At 35.5% G+C, this 25,332-nt stretch overlaps 1 protein-coding gene and 1 long non-coding RNA gene across 2 annotated transcripts in view; both read right to left on the reverse strand.

Moving 5' to 3' along the window:
* CNTN5 (contactin 5) overlaps window positions 1–25,332 on the reverse strand; it is a 1,662,845-nt gene that overhangs the window by 145,253 nt on the left and 1,492,260 nt on the right. The window contains exon 16 of the mRNA XM_027979105.3: window positions 15,608–15,728. Coding sequence (XP_027834906.2) covers window positions 15,608–15,728 — 121 coding nt within the window. The remainder of the gene's footprint in view (window positions 1–15,607; window positions 15,729–25,332) is intronic.
* LOC121816663 (uncharacterized) lies at window positions 1,987–9,946 on the reverse strand. The gene is made up of 2 exons (XR_006056307.2): window positions 6,035–9,946; window positions 1,987–2,213 (listed from the first exon to the last, which is right to left on the reverse strand). It is a non-coding gene; the product is annotated as an uncharacterized LOC121816663 (long non-coding RNA).

The following is a 25,332-nucleotide window of genomic DNA, read 5'->3' on the forward strand; positions in this document are numbered from 1 at the left end:
ACTTTATTGTGGTGGTTTGGAACAAAATCCACAAAATCTTCAAGTATATCTGTACTCTGGGTTGCCAGAATCTACCATATGAATTGTTCTTGGCTATTTGAAATTAGTTTTTAATATTTAGATTAATATTTCCTGTAAGAATGTGTGTATGTATGAATGTATGTTGCAAGGAATAGGGTAGAGTGAAAGGAAAATCATGAAAAAAATTGTTGAGGGACTTAAAGAGATCAGAGCACCAAACTTCAAATAATAATTTTGTGATTGCAGCCACAGTAAACTTCTGAAAATCTTTTCCCACCACACCACTCCCAGCTTTTCCTCCAATTTTACTGGGTTTGCTTTTCTGCTTATTGACATGTTATATGCCATGACAGTATATTTAATATTAAATGCCTATGATTATTATTTACTTAGTTACTACTCTGTATACTGAACATTCTTCCTTATTTATGTGATTTTTTAAAAAATGTGATTATTCTTTTTACTGAAAAGGATTACATATTCATTCATTCATACAGCTCATAATTTGTTTAACAGTATTGGGAAAAATACATACTAGACTTTGGGCATTAGGCAGCAAATAAGATATAGAATGTACCTGCCCTTATACATTTTACTTTGTAGGGAGAAGACAGACAATGAACAAATGAATGAGATGATTTCAGATAGTACTAAATGCAATGGAGAAAATAAAGTGGTATATTGTAAAGTAAAAAAAAACAAAAAACAAAAAAAAACTGGTTGGAGACAAGGCAGGAGACATTAGACTGGAGCTGATAATCAAATGATATTGTTGTTCATTGGCTAAGTCCCATCCAACTCTTTGCGATCCCATGGACTACAGCATGCCAAGCTTCCCTGTCTTTCACTATCTCCTGGAGTTTGCTCAAATTCATCTCAATTAAGTTGATTATGCTATCTAACTATGTCATCCTCTGCCACCCCCTGTCGTTTTGCCTTCAGTCTTTCCCAGCATTAGAGTCTTTTCCAATGAGTCAGTTCTTCTCATCAGGTGGCCAAAGTATTGGAGCTTCAACTTCAGCATCAGTCCTTCCAATGAATATTCAGGGTTGATTTCCTTTGAGATTGATTGGTTTTATCTCCTTGCTGTCCAGGGGACTCTCAAGAGTCTTTTTCCAACACCACAGTTCAAAAGCATCAATGATAGGAAGGAACTATCCAGCATATAAATGGACAAGAGTTTTCCAGGCAGATATTAATAAAAATATTCCTAAGTGTTATGCACTTGGCATATCTGTGGGACAGAAAGAATTCTGCTGTGGTTTAATCAAAATGAAAGAAGAGTTTAGAGGAAGATAATGTTGGAAATATCAGTAAGTGCCAGGTAATAAGGGGATTTGAAGACAATGGTAATGAATTTGGATTTTACTCTGAGTGTATTGGAAATTCATTGGAAATGAATTTTCTTTTCATACAATAAGAGTCAAAGGAAAGAAGCCATTGAAAATTGTAGATAAAAAGATGCAATGGAAGACTTTAGAACATATAGAAAGATTTGGGGGAAAATCTATGTAAATGATTAAAAATGTATGAGTATTTTTCTTTGCAATATTTTTTATAAAAATTTATAAATTTTTAATAATAATTCAGTAAATCTGTTTTCCAGTGTTGATTAATTGTACTGTTGTTGCTTAGTAGAAGTTGTCAGTAGTAGTAGTAGCAGCAGTTTCAGTAACAGTGGCCAGTGGATTCTCCAAGGATGCTTTGGACATATGTTTCTTGCAATCTCATGGACTCTGTGGTGATTTTTCTACTTTCATTGAAAGGAAATAAAAAATTTTATCACCTCTTCACCATGTCAGTCTTATAAAATTGGAATTTTATGATATTTATCCTGGTTAATATAATTTGTGAATGACATGTATTAGTCACTGGGATTTTGACTTCTTGTGAGTTGTGAGCCAAAATGGCTTGTGCTGTTTTTGGCTGAAGCATTTGATTACTAATGTGAGACTTTACACATCACTACATTTAAAATGTTTATTTAAAGAATTCTTGTGTTCCTTTTTAGAAAAATACAAATTCTTCTTGGCCAATTATTACAAACTTCAGGTGAAAGTTAAATTAAGCAACAATTTCAAGTAGTTAGGCAGGCATAAATGCTTAATGTAGTTTTATATAAGTTGGAGTTGTGCACTCTAAATATATTCCAGTATATAAGTGTTACTTTCCATCCATCGAAGGTGATCTTTCTGAAATGGAAAATAGATATTTGAGTGTCCATTGTGCAAACTAGCAAGAATAATTAAAAATAATCAACTTGTTTATTTAAAACCTCAAGCAACCCAGACACTGTCCTGAAATTAATTTGGTAAGCTAGTGTTACACAAATTCTAAGAACAGATGAGTTGAAGAAATCCTGTGGGAAAATAACATATGGGGTGCTAAAATATGCTAGGTATCATGCTTCTGCAAATCTTTCTATAAATCCAATATTGGATTTATTGTGTATGACTCATTACAACTCTGTAATGCAAATTAAGATCAAAAAATAACATATGCCTATATGGGCTTTAAAGTTTTTCAATCTCACTATTCATTTATGAATAATTTATAGCTATCCTGTGACATATTTTCCTAAATATACCATGAAGTAAATTTGGAATTATTATCTCCAAAGATACTTTAGTACCACATGTTTATAAAGTCATTCATTTTAAGACAGCTGCACCCTTGGCAATACTGTGGCCTAAACTATAAAGAAAGCAGTAGATTTTCTTTAATATGTTTTTCTCTGAAGCAAAAATTTCCCATTATTCTCATTTAGTTGTTCTCCAGTATCCACCAGGGATTGGTTCCAAGATTCCCCCCTCAGCAAAAATCTGGGGATGCTTAAGCCCCTTGTATAGAAATGGATAATATTTGCATATAATTTACACAATCTTCCTATATACTTTAAATCATCTCTGTATTAATTGTAATAAATCAAAATGCTATCCAAATACTTGTAAAAACAATGTAAATGCTATGTAAATAGTTACCTATACAACAAATTTAATTTTTGCTTTTTGGAACTTTCTAAAATATTTCCCCCCAATATTTTTGATCCATTGTTGTTTGAGTCTGCAGATACAGAATCCACAGATACAGAGAGTTGACTTTATTTAGATTTTCTTTCATGATGTTCCTTGATACCAACAACTTGTTCTACAAGATTATTTGAGACTAGGGACATGTCTCACAGTCATGGAAGGGAACAAAGTTGACAAACCTGTATCTGGGGGTCATTAGTTTTATATTTTAACTAGCTGAGCAAATCAGTTGGCCCCTTAGGACTTGGAAAAGTGTAAGTATTACTTCCTAAGTGCTTAACTTATTGGGCAATGGCTGAGATATAATGGAGTAAGAACTGTCTTAGTGGTTTCTTGATGATTACTTGCTTATCTGTGTTTTTTTTTTGTTGTTGTTGTTGTTGTTCTTGTTCTACAACTGTAAGAAGATATTTATCACTATGAAATATATCATTAGAGCTCAACACAGATTGAAAAAAGACTATTGTCATATGGTGACAGTGAACTTGGCGTGATCCCTATGCCACCATGTAATTCATTAGGAGAGATAGAGACAGTGGGCTTTTGCAGAAGCACTTAAATAGAGCAGTCCTGAAGGTTGGATAATTTGTAACAGATGTTCCATATAATGAATGGATTATGGGGAGAGTGTCTGCAATGCAGACTATTTCATTCAGTGGGTATGATCGATGCTTCTTATTAGCTTGACTTAACATTCTGTGAACTGAGGTTGTGAGACAAATATGTGAGATTTGATTTGCTGATACACATAGATCAGGTAATAAAATCTCTTTGAAACAGAGATTAGGTATTTCAAATGAAGTTTACTAATAACAGTCCTATTTCTTGAGTTGGCACACAAAAATAATCATATGAACCAATAACTGCCTGAGCTTGTTTTATGCCGTATTTTTCTGTGATTAATGTGCACTAGAATTAACCAAATTAGAACACTGACAAACAAGAAAGCTGACAATTTAGTATAGATGATTAATTTTTGTTAACTTATGTGATTTAGGAAAATATTGTTTTGTTTGAAATTCTATACTTTTGACCTAGAATGTTTTAAAAGCTAAGACATAATTTCTGAGGAACTTGAAAACCATTCATACCATTTGTTTTCAATTTAAAAAATCTAAGTACTTATTTCACAAGTACTTCCAAATCTTTTAGTGTCCTTGGTGGTGTTTATAAAGGCTTTTTACTTTAATTTTAATTTTTGCATTGCTTCATTGCCAACTAAAAGTATGCACAGTACCATGTAAACATTCATATAATAAATATTTATGTTCTTAAATATTAAAGATTATGATATAAATTAACATAATATTTTGGGGGGTTCATTTCATATGCTATCAAGCTGGTTACTTTTAGATAGGCAGATGGTGATGACTGTCACTGGTAGAAAAGCAGTAATCTTAGGACTCTATTATAGCTTCATCTACACATCTTTTCTAGAATGAAATATAATTTGTGCATTCAACTTTTTTTATTCAGCCTTAGCCTCTTGCTGACTTTGTGTAACTGTACTTCAAGCTCTTTAGTATTTGTTTCACACATGGGAAATTTCCTGTACACTCAGGCAGCTATTGCAGTTTGCTCAAAGATGGAGCCCCTTACAATGGAATCTACAATGCAAATAAACACACTGATATAAGCAGTCCACTTCTGAAAAATGAGGCAAAGTTTCATCGACCCAGTTAACTGAATATACCGAGATGGTCCTAATGGTATTTCACAGTTCATACTAATGACAGTAAACCTGCAGAGAACACAGTTATGCCAGGCTTAAAAACATGCTAATTTGGCCCTGAGGAAGAAGAAGCAACCAAATGCTCCCACTCACCTTTAGAATGCTTATCAAAGTGTAATTGAACAAGATGGACAGAACACTCATAAAGTTATGGGATATTTCATCAGTGGATAATCAGATAGCATTGCCTGTTGGAAAAATGTAGACCATTTTCTTGTTTATAGGTACCATGAAGAACAATGATTCATCTCCCTAATCTTAATGATGAGGGAAACATATTCATCTAGTGAAGAATATTAACAACAGTGTCTTGCATTTTCTGAAAAGCATTCCACCACTTGAAATCTCAATTCATTTTCCTATTAAATCTGCAAATTGGATATAATGTCCCCATTTTACAAATGAAGAATCTGGAAGAGGTAAAATGACTTGCCTCCCGTTATCCAGGAGACGAAGAGTTAGATCTAAATCCTGGCCTGGGGTTGTCTTTAGAATGCGACAATGTATGGGCTGGGTAACCTGGCTTCTATCACAGCCTTTTTAAACAACATGAGTCATCTTTAAGTTGGGCTATTGAGATTCAGCAAATGTTTACAGTGCACCAGCTATCAACTAGTGCAGCATTAAGTGCACAGTTGCCCAAAGGTCTTTCGAAAAAAGATCTGCAGATCTTTTCCCACTACTTTTTGCACACTTTGAATTTATGCAGTTTTATTTTCTCACAGCAGTAATTAACCTTGCAGCTGTCATTTTGATGTCTCAACTTTTCAATACTTGACCACTTTGATTTTTGTGGAGGTAATTCTCTGGTTTAATAAACTGCTTTTTTTTTTTTTTTTTTTTTTGTAAAAGTAGGAACTAGTTTTTCCTTTCCTTCTCAGTTTTTTAGGTACCTCACCAATGATTTGCAAATTTCCAAAGGCAAAATCTATTGATATACTCAATCGATAACATAGAAACCCATGTACTCATGACTGCCAATCCTTACATATAATGTATTGTTAGATTTTCTCTATAAGTACTAAGCAACATATTTGACATAATTTAGTTTAGAAAAAAATGAAAATAAATATCAATTTTGAAAGATTTGTTATCAAGAATGAGTGACTTATTCTTTTTTCTTTTTTTTTTTTCTCATCATCTGGTGTTCAATTCTGTCCCTACTGTTTCACCTCACTTGCTCTAACTCATTAAAGAGCTAATTGCCTTTGTAAGTCGAAATTAAGGAGTAGTGAAATGGAGACATTACCTTTGCCAGGTGTTTGGGAGGACAAAATCCAATTTGCAGTAAAAGTTTCTTCCAATCAGTGTTAGCCCTCCATTCAGGCTGCATGGATTTTGTGTGGATTAATGAAGAATCATTCAGAGTCCAGGCTATATGTGGTATTGTGTTACACAAAATCAAAAAAATAATTAAGAATTGAGTATTCTGGAATATAAATTGAAATAAAACAAGATTTGGGGATGGAAACTGAAGTGAACTTACCAATTTTGTATTAACTTCCTTGGGGATGTGACAAGTCATTGTGTTGACATTCAGCAGAATTTTTGCTTGGATCTTGGATTCCACATGTGGATATCAAAAAAGGGCCATGTAATAATGTATATGCCTTGCAAAACTATTCTGGGCTTCCCCTGAAAACAAATTACTACCCAATACTCAAAAGTCATGCTAAAACAATTTATGTAAAATTCATAGAAAACAATATATTCAGGGAAATAAAAAGGTTACGTTTCAGAAAGTTTAGGTTCAAAAGGTTAGGTTTCCTAAACCAACTGGTTGTTGGTTTAGTCTGTGTCTACGTAAAGTATATGAAAACTAAGTGGGATGACATTTCCAAACAATTCAAACAAATGAACAGACATATAAAATGTACCTCCAATATTTCAGCTAAGCAATATTGGTGACCTTAAGGACATCCTTTTGAATATCAAAGACCATTTTTGTGTGTTTGTTTTGTGTTGTTTTGTCTTCAAGGCTCTTAACATAATTCACCCATATATAGATGAGAAACAATGAACATCAAAGCTTTGAAAGAATAGCGACCACAAGTGGGTGGAAGGTCAGGCATTTTTAAAGCAATTGGCAATTTTTTCCTTGCTTAGTAATTGGGGAAATTGGAAGAAAGTTTTAAATGAGAGAACAAGGAGAGATTATGTAGAAAGAGGTCTATTATTGATTGATGCTTACTATTCCTGAGGGTATTTGTCTTTGAGGCTAGTTTCCTTATCTGCAAACTGGAACTAAAAATAGTAACCTTCTCATATTGTTTTTATAGGACATTCTAGATATATAAAATGAAATAATTCATAGAGATACTTTAGCACAGTTCTTGGCATATAGGAAGAACTTAACAAATATTAGCTCTTTTATCAATAGAGCTTATGATCAGAAAGCAAAATGTGCTGCTCGTATATCTGTAATCATACTCGTTGTATTATATTATAAAGAGTGTTCCTTCATGTTGGGGGCATAAGTTGCTTGTGATTAGCTGTAACACAGTGCCTGCTACATATTGTGCATACATGCAAAGTCACTTCAGTCCTGTCCAGTTCTTTGTGACCCTATGGACTGTTGCTCCTCTGTCCATGGGATTCTCCCAGGCAAGAATACTGGAGTGGGCTGACATCCACTTCCAGGGGATCTTTCTGACCCAGGGATTGAACCCTGGTCTTCTGTGTCTCCTGCACTGGCAGGCGGGTTCTTGAACACTTGTGCCACCTGGGAAGCCCTCTGCCACGTATTATGCACCCTATAAATGTTTGATGAATAGCTACTGAATGAATGGGAGAAGAATGAGAAAGGGCTAAAGTTGACCAACCTGCTCAAAGTCACACACCTAGTAAGAGCTTGAAGGTTGAAGTGAAGTCCTTCTGTCGTGTCCAACTCTTTGTGACCCCATGGACTATAGCCTACCAGGTTCCTCCGTCCATAGGATTTTCCAGGCAAGAGCACTGGAGTGGGTTGCCATTTCCTTCTCCAGGGAATCTTCCCTACCCAGGGATCAAACCAAGGTCTCCCGTATTTTGGGCAGACACTTTCTGTCTGACTTCAAACCCTAAACTTTCCTTAAGATACTGCACAGCTTTGCATACATTATCACTTACCTCTCTCCACCTACTCTGATTTCATTATTACACTGAATTTGCCCTTGCAAAGGTCATCAATTATTTAAAACTGCTCAAACCAGTGGTATCTATTTGTTCTTAATTTACTTGCATTTGGCACTGAAGCCTATTTTCTCCTTCCTGAAATTCCCTTTTCCTGTCCCTAAGGTTTGGTTTTTTTGATCGTCCACTTAGTTGCTCTGTCTGGCAGCTACTTGCCAATCTTCTTGTAGCTTCCTCCTCTTCCTCAACGTCAGTGTTTCTGAAGTTTCTATCTTGAGCTTCTTCCTCTTCTCATTCTTCACATGCTGTCTTTGCAATTTCATTTTCATCTCATCATGCTGAAATCTACGTCTCAGCTCAACCCTATTCTCTCCTGATCTCCGTAGCCACAAATCTATCTACTTACTGGGTATTTCTCTCTGGAGAGCCTTATGTTAACTGCTCTTCCTTCACCCCTCAATTCACCTATCTCCTTATCTTCCAGATAAATTGAAAAACATGATCATTCTTCGCTAGGATGGCCACTTAATTTATCATCTAAACCTGGACAATTTTGAGAGAAAGGACTTCATCAATAATTATGCTGGCTCTCCGAGTTTAACCTGGAACTGCCTTGGTCTAAGCAGACTGTATGTCTTCCCTCCCCTTGACCACTCAGTTAACTGAGTGGCCCCAGCATAACCACTGGGATTTATCTTGGCCTCCTATTCTCATTTTTGCATAAGGTGAGCCACCAAGTTCTGTAGATCTTGTCTCCTTCCTAGCTGTTTAGTATGTGTGTTTCTTTCCATCTCAATTACCATTGCCTTTTATCAGACCCTTCTTATTTCTTATCAGAATTATTGCCATGGTCTCCTAGTTGGTCTCATGCTCCTCTAAAACATCCCCTGCTTTGTCAGAATGATCCTCTTGAAGTGTATATCTAATTACATGCCTTTCCAGTTTTGGTCCTTTAATGGCTAACTATAATCTGTGGCATAGAAGGGAAGTTCTTTCCCATGACATGAGAAGGCACTTATAACCAATCCTGTTTCACCAATTATCCTTCTTGCACACTAGAACTGTCTTGGCATATAGTAGGTACTCACTAAACAATAAGTAAAATCAGCATGTAAAACATAACCCCACATACCAAGAACTTGCTTCAACAAGTTTACATAAGTGAGAAGTAATAGTAAATGTCATTTTTATAATAGGATGGAAGCATAAAAAAAATGTAAGATTTGTGGAGCAAAATACACAGTGAATTGTGATTACCTTTCAATTTGTGATTCAGAAATATGTATGATATAAAACCTATTTGATTAGATTTTTGTTAAAATGGAAGAGTGAAGTCAATGTACTTGTTTCAAAATAACAAAATGCTCCCCAGAAAGTCTAAGTCAGTTGATGGAAATACCAGTTCCTAAAAGAGAACTTGGCTTCCAGCAGACACTCAATATTTGTTGAGTGGCTAAATATAAGAAATTTAGTCTCCATCAATTGGTTGTCTATATACAGTGACAATTTATTTGTTCATTTTATATATAACTGTGGCAAGCATTTGGTCATTTGATCAAGTCACTTCAGTCAACTATCATTTCAGTGAACCAAACTAAATGTCGCACAGAAAATCCACAGTCAAAAATGTTACTTTTTAGTCAGTTGTTAGAGTTCCCACAGATTAGCAAGCAACCACATGAAAAGTACAAGAGAAAAAAACTAAGCTGCTATTCAGCGTGTAAGAGAAATTGTATAGGTGTCAATCAATTGTATAGGTGTCAAACTAGTTAATGTAGAAAATGTCTAAGCAAGTGATTTGTATCCATTAATTATTTTAAAAGCCTTAACCAACACTATTGACAGTAGTGATCTAAAATTCCCACAATGCTATACAGGATATTCCAATAAGACTTTGCAATGAGTGAGATTAGATTTTCTTCTAGGTGAGGACATTTTATTGTATATCTCGATTTTAAAGCTTTTTTAAATATTGGAAAAACCAATATATTAACTGAATAATTTCTATTCTGCTCTAAAGTAGAAATTATTGGCAAATTAGTTTAAGATTAACATTAAAATTACACTAAAAGCATTTGTTATTGTTCTTTTGAGCCTCAAATACTAGTACATCATTAAACCCAGCTTTGTTTTTTTGTAATTTATAGCTCCTTTTCTTTTTCCCTGGAGACGCTTTTGATTCCAAGACATTACTCCACCATATGAAGGCTTGTGCAAACTTCAGACCTGTCATTTCACGTTAGATTAGTGGTGGAAAAGGAAAACTGCGAACTCTGGATAGTTGTACCAAACACTTGCGCATTTTAAAGCTTGAAAGTTTAGTAGTGGTCAGATAGTAAAATACCTTTATATCAATTTGGAACCTACACATTTCAAAAGGGTAGTGCTTTGAGAGATATAAAGACAGAGCACATTAATACTGGTTAATTCTCAAACCTACATGTATAAGAAATATGTTCAAGATTTTCACTGAGCTTGAGTTTCCTTTTGTATTTGGAAAAGTAATAGCATGCACTCGTATCTCTCCAACGACAAAAGGCAGAAAACTTGAGAATTTTTCTCTCTTGCTGGTGAGGATCACTGAAAAGTATATCTTGGAGACAACCTGGAGAGTATTTAATCAAAGTTTCCAAGTTGGTTTCCATTAGATGGTAACTGGTATCTTTAGATTATTTTCAACTATTTGAAAATAAAACAGGTAACACTTCACAACTAGCTAAAATGTAAATCTTTTTTTGTTTTTTCTGTTGGCTAGAGTGAAATTATCTAGTTTGGTGACACTGGTACCTCATGATAAAAGAGTTTAGTGAAAATTTAAATAGAAATATGAATTAATGATTACTTCAACATAATGACCAAAATCTTTCCAAACATAAGGCTCTTGAGGTAGAATAATAAAAAATGATCTTTTATATAAAAAGCTGATGAAACCTCTGAAGAGGCTTTAATATGCTATTTTTATAGATGAACAAGCACATTAAAACAGCTTTGTTGTAACTGACCCTCCCCTTTGCTGAAGTCCTTTTGTTCCTGTAGCTTCATACAAAATTTAATGCTGTGCCTGGCTGACTTCATGGTGTATTACTTGTGCAGTCACACAGAGTCCCTGACTTAGAAGGTCCCTATACTTGGATTAATGTTCTGCTGTCACTGTCTTAAGATTCTTGTCGAACTTTGCATGAAAGACTCTGCATTTTCTATTTGCACCAGGACCCACAATTTATGAAGTCAGTCCTATAGCTATGCCTATGGATTTTCATAGCATTTCATTCTTTCCCCTGAAAGATATAGGTTATCTAAGGAGCTTCCTTCACTGGTGTTTCTCACCCCATTCCCAAAGGTGGTTCTCACACTAGTGGACAAGAGGGTAGAGAGCCACTTGGTCTCACAGAGAGGGCTGAGATCTTGGCATCTACATCTGTTTCTATTCCGTAGCAGGGCTTGCTACAGAGCAAGTGCCAGATGAATGGGTGAGTGAATAAATAAACAGCAAATTATCAACAAATGTCTGTGACTTATTTAATTGGCACAACAAATTCTTAATAGCTTCTGTTTTGAAATAAAAAGTGACAAGGTTGATCAGCAGAGACTAAAAGTAAAATATTCAAGGAAAAATATTGGAAAGAATAAATGGAATTGAACTGATGAGATGTTTGAAGCAAATAAGATTGAAAGACATTCTGAACTTCAGATTGAATCAGAAGTGTCAGAAGGAAGAAGGAATGAATAGTTAAAAGCAGTCAGATTTTTCTCAATAAATTGTGTCCTGAAGTAGATTCTTTCTTCTCAAATTCAGTTTAATACAAGTCATATTCATCTTGTAAATTGTAATTCACGGAATAAAATTTGTCATCCAAGTTTGGGGAAAAGAGGGTATACAGGCAGTGCATTCAGAAAGAAGCAAGAGATTGTGCATTGTCTTTTTTTTTTTTTTTATGCCAAGAGTTTCTTGATCTACTGTTTTGCATTAATAATAGATCAATCTGAATAGAAATTTGCATGAAGAAGTGCATTTTTTTATTGTTTCCTCTGCCTGTGGGCAGAATAGACAGAGCTCAGGCTCGGGCTCCCAGTTAGTTTAGCTAAACACATTTTATTCTTTAAACTGTGATAGTTTCTTACCCTTATATTCTCTTTGGGAAACATATTTCTGACAGTTAGTTTGTAAAATAAAATAACAAAAAACTAATACTTCTTTCTCTGTTGTGTTTTATGTTGTGTTTGGTCACCTCTCATAATGTTTGGGAAAGAAGGCAATGGCAACCCACTCCAGTACTCTTGCCTGGAAAATCCCATGGATGGAGGAGCCTGGTAGGCTGCAGTCCATGGGGTCGCAAAGAGTCAGACACGACTGAGTGACTTCACTTTCACTTTCATGCGTTGGAGAAGGAAATGGCAACCCACTCCAGTGTTCTTGCCTGGAGAATCCCAGGGATGGCAGAGCCTGGTGGGCTGTCGTCTATCGGGTCGCACAGAGGTGGACACGACTGAAGTGACTTAGCAGCAGCATAATGCTTGGGAGTATCAGTTCTTTATAAACTGTGTATTCCCATCAGTGAGGTTATCCCTTAATGGTCTATCTCCTTTACCATGGAGAATATAATACAGTTTTATCCATCTTTAAAGAGGTTCCCTGCAGCATTGTCTAGATTTACTTTCTCTCTTGTTGCTATATCACACTTGAATAAGTGACTTAAATTGTGCACAGATGTCCAGGTGTGGCTTTAATTTCTTTTTATATTCTGGCAAAATAACTTATTTTAAGTTCATTACTTCTATTATGGGTCTCCAAATTATGCATGGTGCTGTTATAAGGCTGGTTCACTGAATATTAAGTATATGAGAGCAAGCAATTTTATGCTTCAGATGATTATTTATGGGAAAATTCAATTTTTGGAGGATGATAATGGTGGATTAGAGGTGAATAATAGCACTGACATTCACAAGCAAAATAAAGCAACAGTGGAAAGAAGCATTTGGGGGAAAAAGAGCTTTCAAGCAGTGAGTGAGAAGAGAAACATGGAGCAGCTCTAGTTGGGGAAGCTCAGATTCTGAACAAGCATTGATGAGGTCTTAGGGCCACACACCTGAGCCCCAATCTAGTGTGCATGTGGGGCCAAGTGAAGAATTTCAGGGTTTGGTAAGATGTGCAAAAGAATTTCATAGACTTTCTCTAATGGGAAGGGAGACTATCTCCCAGGTTATCGAGGAGAATATATACTTTAGCCCCCTAAGTTTCCATGGAAATAGAATTACAGAGTTATGAAAACATATTCCTTGTTAGCTAAGAATGTTCCACATTCTCTGAGCAATACAATGAAGGTATCCTATATGAAGTATGGTGAAATTGTCTTTACCATTCTCATTTTATGACACTCTTAAGTGTGCTTTAAGGATTCTGCTGCTAAAACTATAACCATCAATAGAAAACCTTCATCTAGAAAGCTCAGCTTTGGTCCTGTCGCCTGAACTATTAGAATGCCCCAAGTTTACAAACCAATGGTTGGAGGAATGGGAGAAAGAAGAAGACAGGGTAAAACTAATTTTGAGTTTCATTTTACGACATTAAGAGCTGCAATATTCAAGCATCTGAGTTCCTTCAATGACCAGGAAGCTTCAGAAAGAAAAAAAAAAAAAAAAACACAAAACAACCCAGAACCTTTACTTCAACTTTTAAATCTGTCTGAGACCAACCAGGCAGAAGAGGCAAGCTATTTTTACTAGTTTTAGAAAAATAATACAAGTATATAATAGAAAATTGGTGACTTAAAACAACTCACTTCAAATGAAAGCTTGAGCTGAATGTTGCATGAATATTCAGACAATAGCAACCTGTTTGAAATTGCTATTGAGTGTAATTCCAAATTTCTGCATTTTATCATCTCCTAGGCAAAAAGCCAAAGGCTAAAAGAACAGAACACAAAAAAGCCGAGCCTGAATTATATTCTAAACGCTGTTGAGTTTAATTTTACTTACAAAGCAGAATGTTACTTTGCCACTTAAATATGCCCCTCACAGCCCTGTAAAAATACCTGGCTTCTTGTTATCAGCCTCTAAATTGTGTTATTCATTTAGAAAGCTCCAATTTTAGGAGCATCATTCTAAATTACTAGGCAAGTGCTACACAATAAATACACATAATCTAAAACAGACTGTAGTGAGAGAAGAAAGCTATTTTCTATAAAATTGACTGCAGTGTGTGGTCTGCCATTCCATAAGCATTGTAACTTGCAAGGCATAAAGGAAAAATATTAGCTAAATTAAATATCATGAGAGGATGAGCACTTTAAAAATTGATGTTTTATAATAGAGTAATACAGATACACATTCTTGCTATAAATTTGGAGACAAATTCAAATAACCTTCGGAATAGAAACAAACACACGCAAAAAATGAGCATGCTGTCACTCACCCAGATACACATCTGTTTCAAACCAATGTTTTACTTGGACCAATAGTAGATGTAGGTGCACTACCCCAAATCAATAAACCTTGGGTGACATATACAACTAAAACAGATGATGAAGCTTACATAGGCCTTGTATTTCCTGCTCAAGATTTTTATAATGTTAATGAATTATTGAAAATTATGATTGGAAAACACTCCAAGTGAGTAAAACAAGTTAATGTAAGATATAAGTTTTTGTTACACATTGTGTAATTTTTCTTTGCTGAGATCATGCAAGGGGTCTTAGCATGCAGTAGTCACACCAGTCAAATTTGATTTTTTTGAGATTAAAAAGGGAGGGGTTGGATTCTGGTAATGTTCTAGTTCTTGTCTTAAATAGCAATCTCTTGGTATGATTACTTTATGATTTTTTTCTTTGAGCTGTATACCTATACAAACATGATTTTTTTAATTTTTATGCAGATATATTGTATCTCCATAAAAAAAAACAAAAAAGAAAAGAAAGAAAAAAGGGGGGAAAAGAGAAAAAGGGCAGAAAGAAAGAAATGAAGGAGGCAGAGAAAGAAAGGGAAAAAGAGAGAGAAAAAGAAAGAAAGGAAGAAAGAAAAAGAGAAAATGCATGCTTAGAGCGGCATTTCCCAAACTGGCAAATAATGTGCTAAAAGAAATTAGTGCTGTAGGCATTTACTTAATTCAAACAAGATATAGCTTCATAGGGTTGTAGAATTTGGCAGCCTTGCTCATAGTTGGAAGCCACTTAACTGTCATTTTTGCACAGAGAGACTGTATGTTGACATTTTCAGACTTTTTAACAATCCTTGTCACTTAACAATTGCAAATGTCACTATATTAGGCATGCAGTTTTTCTGTTCAGGAAGCAGAATTTAGATGTTAGTGGAGGGAAAAAAAAAATGCCTAGGGATGCCTAGGGGTTCCAGTAGCTTTACGTTTGGAAAACCACATACATATACACAAAATTTTTATTTCTCTACTGTTCAAGTATCTTTGTGACTCAACTGTTACAAATATCATTTTGGCATTAAGTTGGGTAAACACCTAGTAAGCACCTAGTACTGAAGGTGTTTGGGAACCTGAAGTTGGATCTGTAGGTTTTGTCTGTTTCTAAGGAGCAAGTTACCATATAATCGTTTCAAAGGCAAAAGGTTAAGCAAGAATAACATATATTGTAAAATCGAAAGTAAAATGCACAGTATTGATGTGCTCAAAGCCCATGCATTTCAATTTCTTTGTATGATAATTTATGGTGATCATGTCTTCAGACTGCACTATTAGCATACTCACCCCTAACAAGAAGTTCTGCCTCATCTGACACACTGTCTGCTGTGGTCTGTACCCTGCAGCCATATCTCCCAGCATGCATCAGAAGGATGTTCCTGATCATTAAATCTGCAGAGGATGCTTGCTGAAAGAGGGATGAAGTGCCAGTTTAAAATGTTGCAAATCTGCCTAGTTCAAGGTGGTTTAAGGGGAACTTTGCATATTCAGTCAAAGGGCCCATTTTTTGGCCTTACAATTTATCTGACGACATTTCAGAAGTCAAATATGCCCCACTTCAAGGAACACATGGAAGCTATGTTTTCAACAATTGCTAATACCACATTCGAACATTTAATATTGCATATAATGATTTAGCAGATACAATATTTAAGAAATATTTACAAACAAATTCATATCTTTAAAAGTTTAGGAAAAATAGTGCACAAAAGTTATTGCTTTGCTATTCAGAGACAGGCTTATTTTTGTGGCAAGAAAGCAGTATTGAAAGGAATAACAACTCTTGGAATTATGAGGCAACAGTAGTTAAAAGATTATCTTGCACAGCTTTATTGAATGGCTTCTTTTGTAGGCAACAGAATGAAGTGGTGCTTAGGTGCAAGAGTGCTGGTCTCAAGCCATATGTTTTCATTCAAGAGAGATTGATTTATTCCTTCCACAACCACCACCATCAGGAGTAGGGTCAGCCTGAATCTCTGTTAATCAAAGCAATTAAAAAACACGGAGAAGACACAAAACACCTGATCCTTGTTGGGAGCACAATGATTAGAACATAGTTGAAGAACAGTTGTATCAAGGAGATCAATAAGTACCAAGGAGATTAAGTTTTAGTTGTACTAGTTCATGGGATCAGTGATCATCCTACACTTTAGGATGTCTGGTATAATCTTTCATTACTTAATCTTGTCTTTCATTTACTTTAACAGGAAAGATGGATTTCCCGTTTTCATGAAGATCTGGTATTTACAATTCATGAGGTATTCTTTTCAGAGAATGACATAGCAAAACTCCAATATGCTCTTCACTTTCCATGTTGCAATTGAAAACAATTCCCTGGAATGAGAGTACATGGATGCAGCTTGAAATGACATCTTCAAAAAACTCAACACTCCTCTTTCATGGGCACTTGAAAGAGTGACTAATACAAGACATGGAGAAGCACCCCTGATTAGATATCTTTAATTTGTTTATGGAATGGGTGAATTATCTTAAAAAATGATTTGTTTGTCCTTAGAGGGCAGCATCCTAATGAGTATTTATGAATTTAATTGTTTACCTCCATTTTGAAATAAACTAATGGACTATATAAAATTCATGAAAGTGAGAGGAATTTCTGAAAATCTGTTGGATTTTTTTTTTGTCTTAGCATTCATAACAGGGTGAGAAGTTATTGGAAGTTTTTAACCTCTCAAATGTTGTGTATTTCTTTAAATCAATCAATTAGCTGTATATTATGTTTTAGGACATTTCTTTTCAGTATTTCATTTCTTTTTTTTTCCCCCTTTCCCATTAGTCTTATGATAGGAGCTTCTAAGTGTATTGAAGTTTTGTCTAATGAAATAATTTTTATACATGGTCTGGTTCAGTCATTTACAAGGGAATGCTTCTTAGTGAGACTGCATTAAAATGTCACAATAATTATTTCAAGGAATGTGATATTTGTCCACTGAATGTCCTCTACTATTCTTTTCCTTAGATAAAATTGTTATTAAAATTTCATTTTCTCATGTGTACCAGACTAAGGCTCATTTCTTTCAAATCTGAAAAAGAAATTTTCACTTAGCAAAACCTTTGATTTCTCTTGGGGAAACAAAAGCAAACTGTAAACATCATAAGCCATAGCTTAGTCTCACATCTGCATAATATAACACTGTTTGTGCATGCTAAATTGCTTTCATCCTATCTGACTCTTTGTGACTCTAGGGACCATTGCCTACCAGGCTCCTCTGGCCATGGGATTCTCCAGGCAAGAATACTGGATGGGTTGCTGTGCAACCCCTCCAGGGGGATCCTCCCAACCCAGAGATTGAACCTGTGTCTCTTCCATCTGTCTGCATTGGCAGGTAGGTTCTTTACCATAAGTGCCACCTGGAAAGCCCTATAATTCTGTTAAAATAGTTTAAATATTTTTACCACTTTATATAGCATGGATCCATCTTAGGTGTGAAATATCCTTTTCCCCATGGCTTTCTAAGATGCTCTCCTAATAGGGTACTCAGTTAAATTAGTCAAGAATAAATGTGCATACCATGGACCTAGAATAGAGTCTATGTTTAATGGAAAAGCCAAGGAGAGGTCCAGAAAAGAATAGAGGACTATTCTTCTCAGAAGTAACATTTCTGAAAGACTGCACATGGAGTTTTTTTTTTTTTTTTTTACTTGCTTGTTTTTCAATTTCACAAATTGATTGGTGGTAGTTTAACAGTAGAAAAAGCAATGATTGTAAGTCATTGTTCAGGCTATTTTTGACAAAATTATTCCATAAAAATCACATTTCTGTGATTAAATTATATTTTCCAGATATTTTTCTTCCCAAATAATTGATTTCTTTTTGTCTTGGATAAAAGTCTTGAAACCTTTGTCCTTTTGTTAAATTATAGTGAAAGAAAAGTTTAATGGGATTAAGAAGAGACTGCACTGAAAATCACAAAGAGGTCCAAAGAATCCAGGAGAGTGAAGTACAGTACAGATTATCTTTCTTATCCTGTCCTTTATTTGGTTCCTGCAATTAACAGCATGCAGTACTCTAGAAACTGGCTGAAGCTCCATCACCATCTATCAAGAATAAAAAGTCTACAGCCCATTACTTATGTATTAATGCTAAGGCTATGTGAGGAGTTGAAATTGCCTCATTTCAACTCATGGGGCCTATTCCTCCTCTTTTGGATTATTTCTGAATTATATTTTTACAATTCTAAACAGAGAAGATTAAAAGAAAAATGAATGGTGAACACTAAACCTAAATTACCCTTTCAGGAGATTTACTGATTTTCATGAGAAGTAATGAGAAGAATTCACGTGGGAGCCTATTATACTTAATCTCAACCCACAGTATGTAGTTCCTGGGAGAGAACTTCCACAGTTTAGTGCACTTTTAATGAAATGGCTACTTAGAGCAGATGTTTGCTTTCTTAAGCTTAAAGCTCATTTTCACTTTTCTCTCTTAGGAGTTACTCTGTCTTATCTTGTTTTCTTTGACACTTGCTTTATACCCTGCCTTTTCCTTTGCTGCTTTCTTTCGCTTTATGAACAAATAGTGCTACGTGGTGCTTCAAAAGAACTTTCCCTGCAACCAGTGCCAAACACAACTCTCCAAGCATTGTGGACCTAGCACAGGGCATGCCTCAGAGTGGGCGCTTGATAATTATCTGTTGAGTGGATGAACAAGGTGGGGATCTTTAAGAAAGAGGCTCTGTTCACTCTGTGGGAGCAGTGACACTTCTAAGTCATTTATATCTCTTGGTCACATAAGTTCATTCGAGCAGTTGTTAGATCGCTGTAACTTTTATTTATGATTTGGATATGATACAGGAAATGTCATCCTTCCACTCAAGTCCAATTCTTTCTTGGCATTCACTTGGACTAAGTGTCCTGCTCACCCATCATAAGACTGATAATTGAGACTTCCTAAAAATGGAAGCACAGTTAGCGTCACTGTTCTGAGTGTCTGTTGACTCTTGCTGCCTTGGGAAAAGTCTAATCTCCTTGTTTCAACAGAAGGCTCCTCAGAGCATGATTCTACTTCCTATGTTGAATTCTGTCCTTCTATGACATTAACCTCACATTCCTTCCTATGCAGGAATACCTCTCATAATTCAGCCTGTTCTGTTGCAGAAGCTTGTTCTCCTTTCTTTGCCTGCAAAGATACTTTTAGACACAACTCAAGTGCCTCCTTCTTGTTTAAACCTTTCTTCATGAGTTCTGCCACTGTTTAGTTTTCCTTCATTAGCGCTCTGTTCCTGTCTCTGAACTTGACATTCTTGGAAGTCACTCCAGAGGTCCTCTGGGCATTCCCAGAGCTGAGCTGGGCACTAGGGCAGCCAATGCTCATCAGGTGAGCTAGAGAGTACATGAATGGCTTGCTTCCTTCCTTCTCTGTATCTGGCAATACCTCCTTGTCCTCTTCTTTTTCTCCTCTTACAGAAATTAGAAGAGAAATAGGAAGAAACTACAGAGGAAGACAGCAGAAAAAGGTGCTGAAAGAGTATACACAGGCTTAGGGATGACACAGAATTGCATGAGTCCCTGCTCTGCCACTTATTAAGTTTTGAACTTGGAAAAATTGCTGTATTGCTCAGAGCTTCTCTCACAGCTTCAATGTGATAATGCAAGTGAAGCTCATAGTAGTGTGTTTGGCACACAGTAAATGTTGATAAATGTTATCTGTTAGAAGACACTATAATGCATTCTTAGCCAAGAGGAATATTTCTTTAACTGGTGTTCACTCCTTCGATGAACTGGATATCAACATTCTCCATAGGTTATAGTAAGTTTTCTGGTAAGTGCCTGGTTCATTTTAGATGTATGTTATCCCACATCTTTCTCTCTTATAGAAAACCTCTGTACTCACAATAAGAAGACCTGAATTCTAACTTTAGTTCAGCATCTTCCTAGCCCTGAGACTTTGGGAAAGGTACTTTATTGGAATAATAATAGCTGCACTGTCTCTAACCATGTTTGAGGGGAATTGAATGAAACAATGTTCACATGAACTCTTAGTAAATGTTTCAAAAGTGTAAGGTACTCAAAAAGCATTTTTTTCAGAATTTAGAAGAATGCTGTACATGTAGTAAGCACCCTGAAAAGGTCTGGGGAATTAATTGTCTGAACAAGAAGATAACTTGAGTGTTCTTACAAACAGTGAATTCATGCTGAATGGCTTAGCCAGAAACCCACTAGGTACTGGCAGTTTTTGTGGTCTCATTTACGGTTTATATAAATTTCTCAATGGGCTCACGTAGGGTACTTCTGGCATCCCCAGCCCCCACCAAACAGACTAAGGAACCATTCCTCTCTATAAAACAAAGGAGAATGGCATATAAATTCTATGAGATGTAATTTAAAAAAAGATCTTCTAACACAGAAAACTGGGTATCAGCTAGGAGATATTAATTATTAGATATGATTAATGTTATTGACATAAAATCTTGGATATCTAAAATATTTTCCTGGTAACAATATTTCTTTTTCCCAGAGGATAATCTGCTAAAAGAACTTTATCACAATAAGGAGATAATATACATATACTTATTCTTTTTACAAGTGTTTTAGACCTTTATATAATGGGGTTTATGTTCATGGCAATATGAGTTTAATATATTTTTTAAGAAGTTGCTGTGTTAACTCACATGCTTAATTAATCGGACATGTTATCTAAAATAGAAATTTTAGTTGTTCCCAGTGAAGAAAATACTAGACAAAATATTCCTTGATGAAAATATTTATCTCCATTATGATAAAATATTAAATGCATCCAATAATGCATTGAGGGGACTTCCCTAGAAGTCCAGTGGTTAGGACTACATGCAGGGGGGCATGGGTTTAATCCCTGGTTGGGGAACTAAGATCCTGCATACTGGGAGGTGTGGCCTAAGAAAAAAAATGTGCATTGAAGATTAAAAGTAGGCAAAAATGGCTCTACCGTGCCATTTCTAGGACCTTAGTATTTAATTTCAGCATATATTCTAAAAATGTTAAGTACTAAGAAAAATACATATAGTTTTTCTTGGTAACATAGATTAAAGATGAAAAAGTGAGTTGATGACTCATTGATGAACTCAAATTGCATTATTTGGTATTATAAACAAAATGTCACAAATTTATAGGATCAGTCTATTATCTTAGTTAAAATGAAGATTGGGAATTATGATCAGCTCAAAGCAAGAAAATACAGGACATAATTACATAATTAAATTTTATTATAATGAATTTATTTAATAGGTGACAATATTGATTATATTAAGAATACTAAGTGGATGAGAAAATGTCATGTATATCACATTAGTGTTACTCCTTTCCCAAAGACACATATAGGAGTAAGGAGTGTGATATTTAACTTGACAGTGGATGCCAGACTTAGATAGCATATTTGTATCCTGATTCTTGAAAGATGTCTCTTATCCAGTCATGCGTACATTGACTCTCTTTCCCCTAGTGGTGAGGGAAAAGGGTATTCCTTTATCTAAGATTAACAGAAATGACCAAGGTAAAAGGACTCCATTTGCGTCCTTCTCAAATTCATATGCTAAAACCTAATCCCCAATGTGATAGTATTTGAAGGTTGTATGTTTTGGAGGTAATCAGAGTATGAGCATGGGTGAAGCCCTCATGAATGGTGTTTGTTAGGCCTTTATAAAACAGACCTCAGAGAGTACTCTCACTTTTTCTGCTGTGTAAGGACACAGTACCACCAAATCTGCCAGTGTCTTGATCTTGAACTTCTCAGTCTCCAAAACTTTTAGAAATAAATTTCTGTTGTGTATAAGCCACCCAGACTATGGTATTCTGTTATTGCAACTTCGATGGACTAATAAAGGATCTAAGTGCATAGTGTCATTTCTATATTTATCTAGTGCTTCTAAACTAAATGAGACATGAAATATACCGTATACAATTTGTCAGTCATATGCTTTCTTGATTTACTCTCAACTCCATCCTATTTGGTGCAAAGTTTGTCTTACATGATTACTGAGAATATTTGACTCATAGTTCTTTTATTGTTTATGCAATTATTGCTACTTTATTCAACAGATATTTATTTCTATGTCCTATGCTAAGCTTTGGGTATACAGATATATATTCTGCCATTAAGGAATACTTGCTTTAATATACCTTTGATGGAAAAAATTGCAGGTAGAGAATGTGGAGTAACTTCCCTTACATCTAGGCTTGGAAGTGACGTAAAGGAGCTCTGTGTTATCTGATAGCACAGTACTCAGACTAGGTCCAGAGAGAAATATTTTCTCCTTCCATGAGCATTGACCCTTAAGTTTATAGTAGATTTCAAACTGTCTCTTTATGCCTTCTCTTTGTCCCACCTTCCCTCATATGACATGCCATTGCTAGGTTAATCCTATTTAAAAACTGATTTTATTTATGATCTCAAACATCTTCCCTGGCTACCTTCGTCTATTGTCTACAAGTTAGCCCAACTTCTTACTCAGCATTTGAGGCTTGACGTGACCTATCTTGTCTCTCATTTTGATGGAAAATGTATTCTCTGCACCTTTCCTGAAGTGTCTCCCCAGTGACTTGCGAAAGTCTCCAAATTCTGTCTCACAAGTTAAAGCCTTGTTCAAGTCTTATCTCTTTCAGAATGTCTTGACTGACTATGAGGACTGGCTATGTCATTTGTGGGTCTTAGTATAAATTGAAAATATGAATCTTTGTCCAAAAATTATCCATAATTTCAAAATGCTGACAGTCAGGCTTCACACCAAGCACAAGGTCTTTCTCAGTCTGGGGCCCTGGGTGACCACACACATTGCACACCTAAGGAGTTGGTCCTTCTGGACACTCAAGTACACACTGATCTCCTAGAACATGCATGTACATTTTAGGCAATGATACTCTTTGAAATAAATATCAAGGAAAAACATCTTTTGTAAATTAAAAAAACAGCACCTTCCTATCTTGATGTCTGTACCATCTCTTTCATTCTTTACTAACTTGAAATCTTTGTTTTTCAATGAATTTTACAATTAATGAATAAGACCAGTTAGATTACATCCATCTTCTTAAGGCTTGTGTTAAAAAAAAAAAAAACAACAAACACAGTGATCAACTTTATATTTGTTGTAAGCCTATCCAGACATTAGCATATCATACATTATTCCATCTAAATATTCTTTTCACTTTTTTCCTACATCTCCAGTGTTGGCACAAAGCTCACTTACACACTTGTGTCAACTTCAATCTGGCACATTGGTGAGAAACCAGAAGACATCATTTCATACTTTGAAGAATGGAGATGGGATCCCCGTGTAAACTTTACAGTCCTAGAGCTGGAAGAGACCATAGAGGGACTCTCATCCTCACTTTGAAGTTCAATTTTTAAGTGCCATGGCATACCAGTTTTCTTTAAGAGAATTCTAGGCAAGAATGGTACTTAAATTCACATCATTAATGTTATGAGAAAACCTTTCTTAGTATGACAGATCAACTTTCTCATGCAATCACTTCAGGAATATTATTTTGCAATCTGAATAACACCTGGTCCATGAGTTGGCTCAATGAAGCAACACTGGTAGGTAGAAAGATATGTACAATTATGGCAGGCAATACATGTTTTTCCTTAGAAGAGTGATTTACACCATTATTAAAGAATGGACTAAACTTTCTATCTTTCACTTTTACATTACCTCTCACTGATATTACATCAAGATGATACAACTAGTCAGAAAGAATTCTGTTCCCTCTTGAATTAGCTTGCACTCTGTAAATAGTTGATAATGGCATACATGCATATGTGCTCAGTCAACTTAGTCATGTCTGATCCTTTGTGACCCTGTGGACTGTGGACCCCACCAGGTCCTTCAGTCCATGGGATTTTTCAGGCAAGCCTACTGGAGTGGAGTGGAATGGGTTGCCATTGCCTCCTCAAGGGGATCTTCCCAACCCAGGAATCAAACTCTCATCACTTGCATCTTCTGTATTAGCAACCAGATTCTTTACCAATGAGCCACCTGGCATGACCATGAGGAAAGTTCTAGAATTACAACATTTTATAATAGCTACACATTTTATTTCATGAGGGCTCATAACATATGCACAGTTATGCATTTGTTAATTCATTCATGTATCGATCATTTGTTAGACTATTTTGTCTAAACAAGACATTGAAGATACTTGGCACCTTTGATGTTATGCCTTTGTCGTTTGTTCATAGGAAATATAGCTGAGCTTGGACCCAACTGATGTACTCAACACAGTGCTTCAGTTGACTCGAGTTGGTACAAGAGACAAAATCTGTCATATCTGATATACACATTCGGTAAGATAAAAGATAAATTTCGGCTTTGAGAAACTGACAATGCAATTTATGAGGCAGGTAACTAGCTATAATGCAGTATGATGTACTAAAATAGATAATAGGACAAAAACACCATTTCGGGGATAATTGATTTTAATGTGTTAAGAAAAATAACAAATCATATGGTTCAACTAAGCCCTATAGCATTTGAGAAGATGTGGCTGAAAAGTGTAGGTGACTTGTTCAAGGGTTAGGTGTGGAGGCTGGAGTTGGTCTTTGGGCACTGACTCTCATTTGAGTGTTGTTTCCATTCTACTATCGTGCCTATAGAACCAGTCCCTGTTCTACTTAAACGTGCAGGTAATTTGATTCACTTGTACTAAACAAGCACAGTTTGGCAAAAGTACCAAAATAAAATTAGTTCATTACATGGTAACAACCACAAAACTATTATTAGAAATTAATTCTCAAGTAAACCATAGAATAATTTTTAGAGCTCATGCTGTTATGGTTGTTCTTTATCGGTCGTATCCAGACATGAAATGCTGCATCTTCCTCTGAAATGCCAGGGTCACCTTTCTGATAACATATGACCCATTAGCTTCATTTGCTCATGCTGTCATTCAACCTTTCTGGGACTTTTAATCCAGCATTGAGAGAATTTTCTGTGTGGGACCCACAACTGATATGTTTTCTTTTAGCCATGTGTAGTTCTTAATGATACAATTTTAATTGAAGAAGAATTAACCAAGTTTGTCTT

Source organism: Ovis aries, chromosome 15 (assembly GCF_016772045.2).
Source record: "Ovis aries strain OAR_USU_Benz2616 breed Rambouillet chromosome 15, ARS-UI_Ramb_v3.0, whole genome shotgun sequence".
Taxonomy (NCBI): domain Eukaryota; kingdom Metazoa; phylum Chordata; class Mammalia; order Artiodactyla; family Bovidae; genus Ovis; species Ovis aries.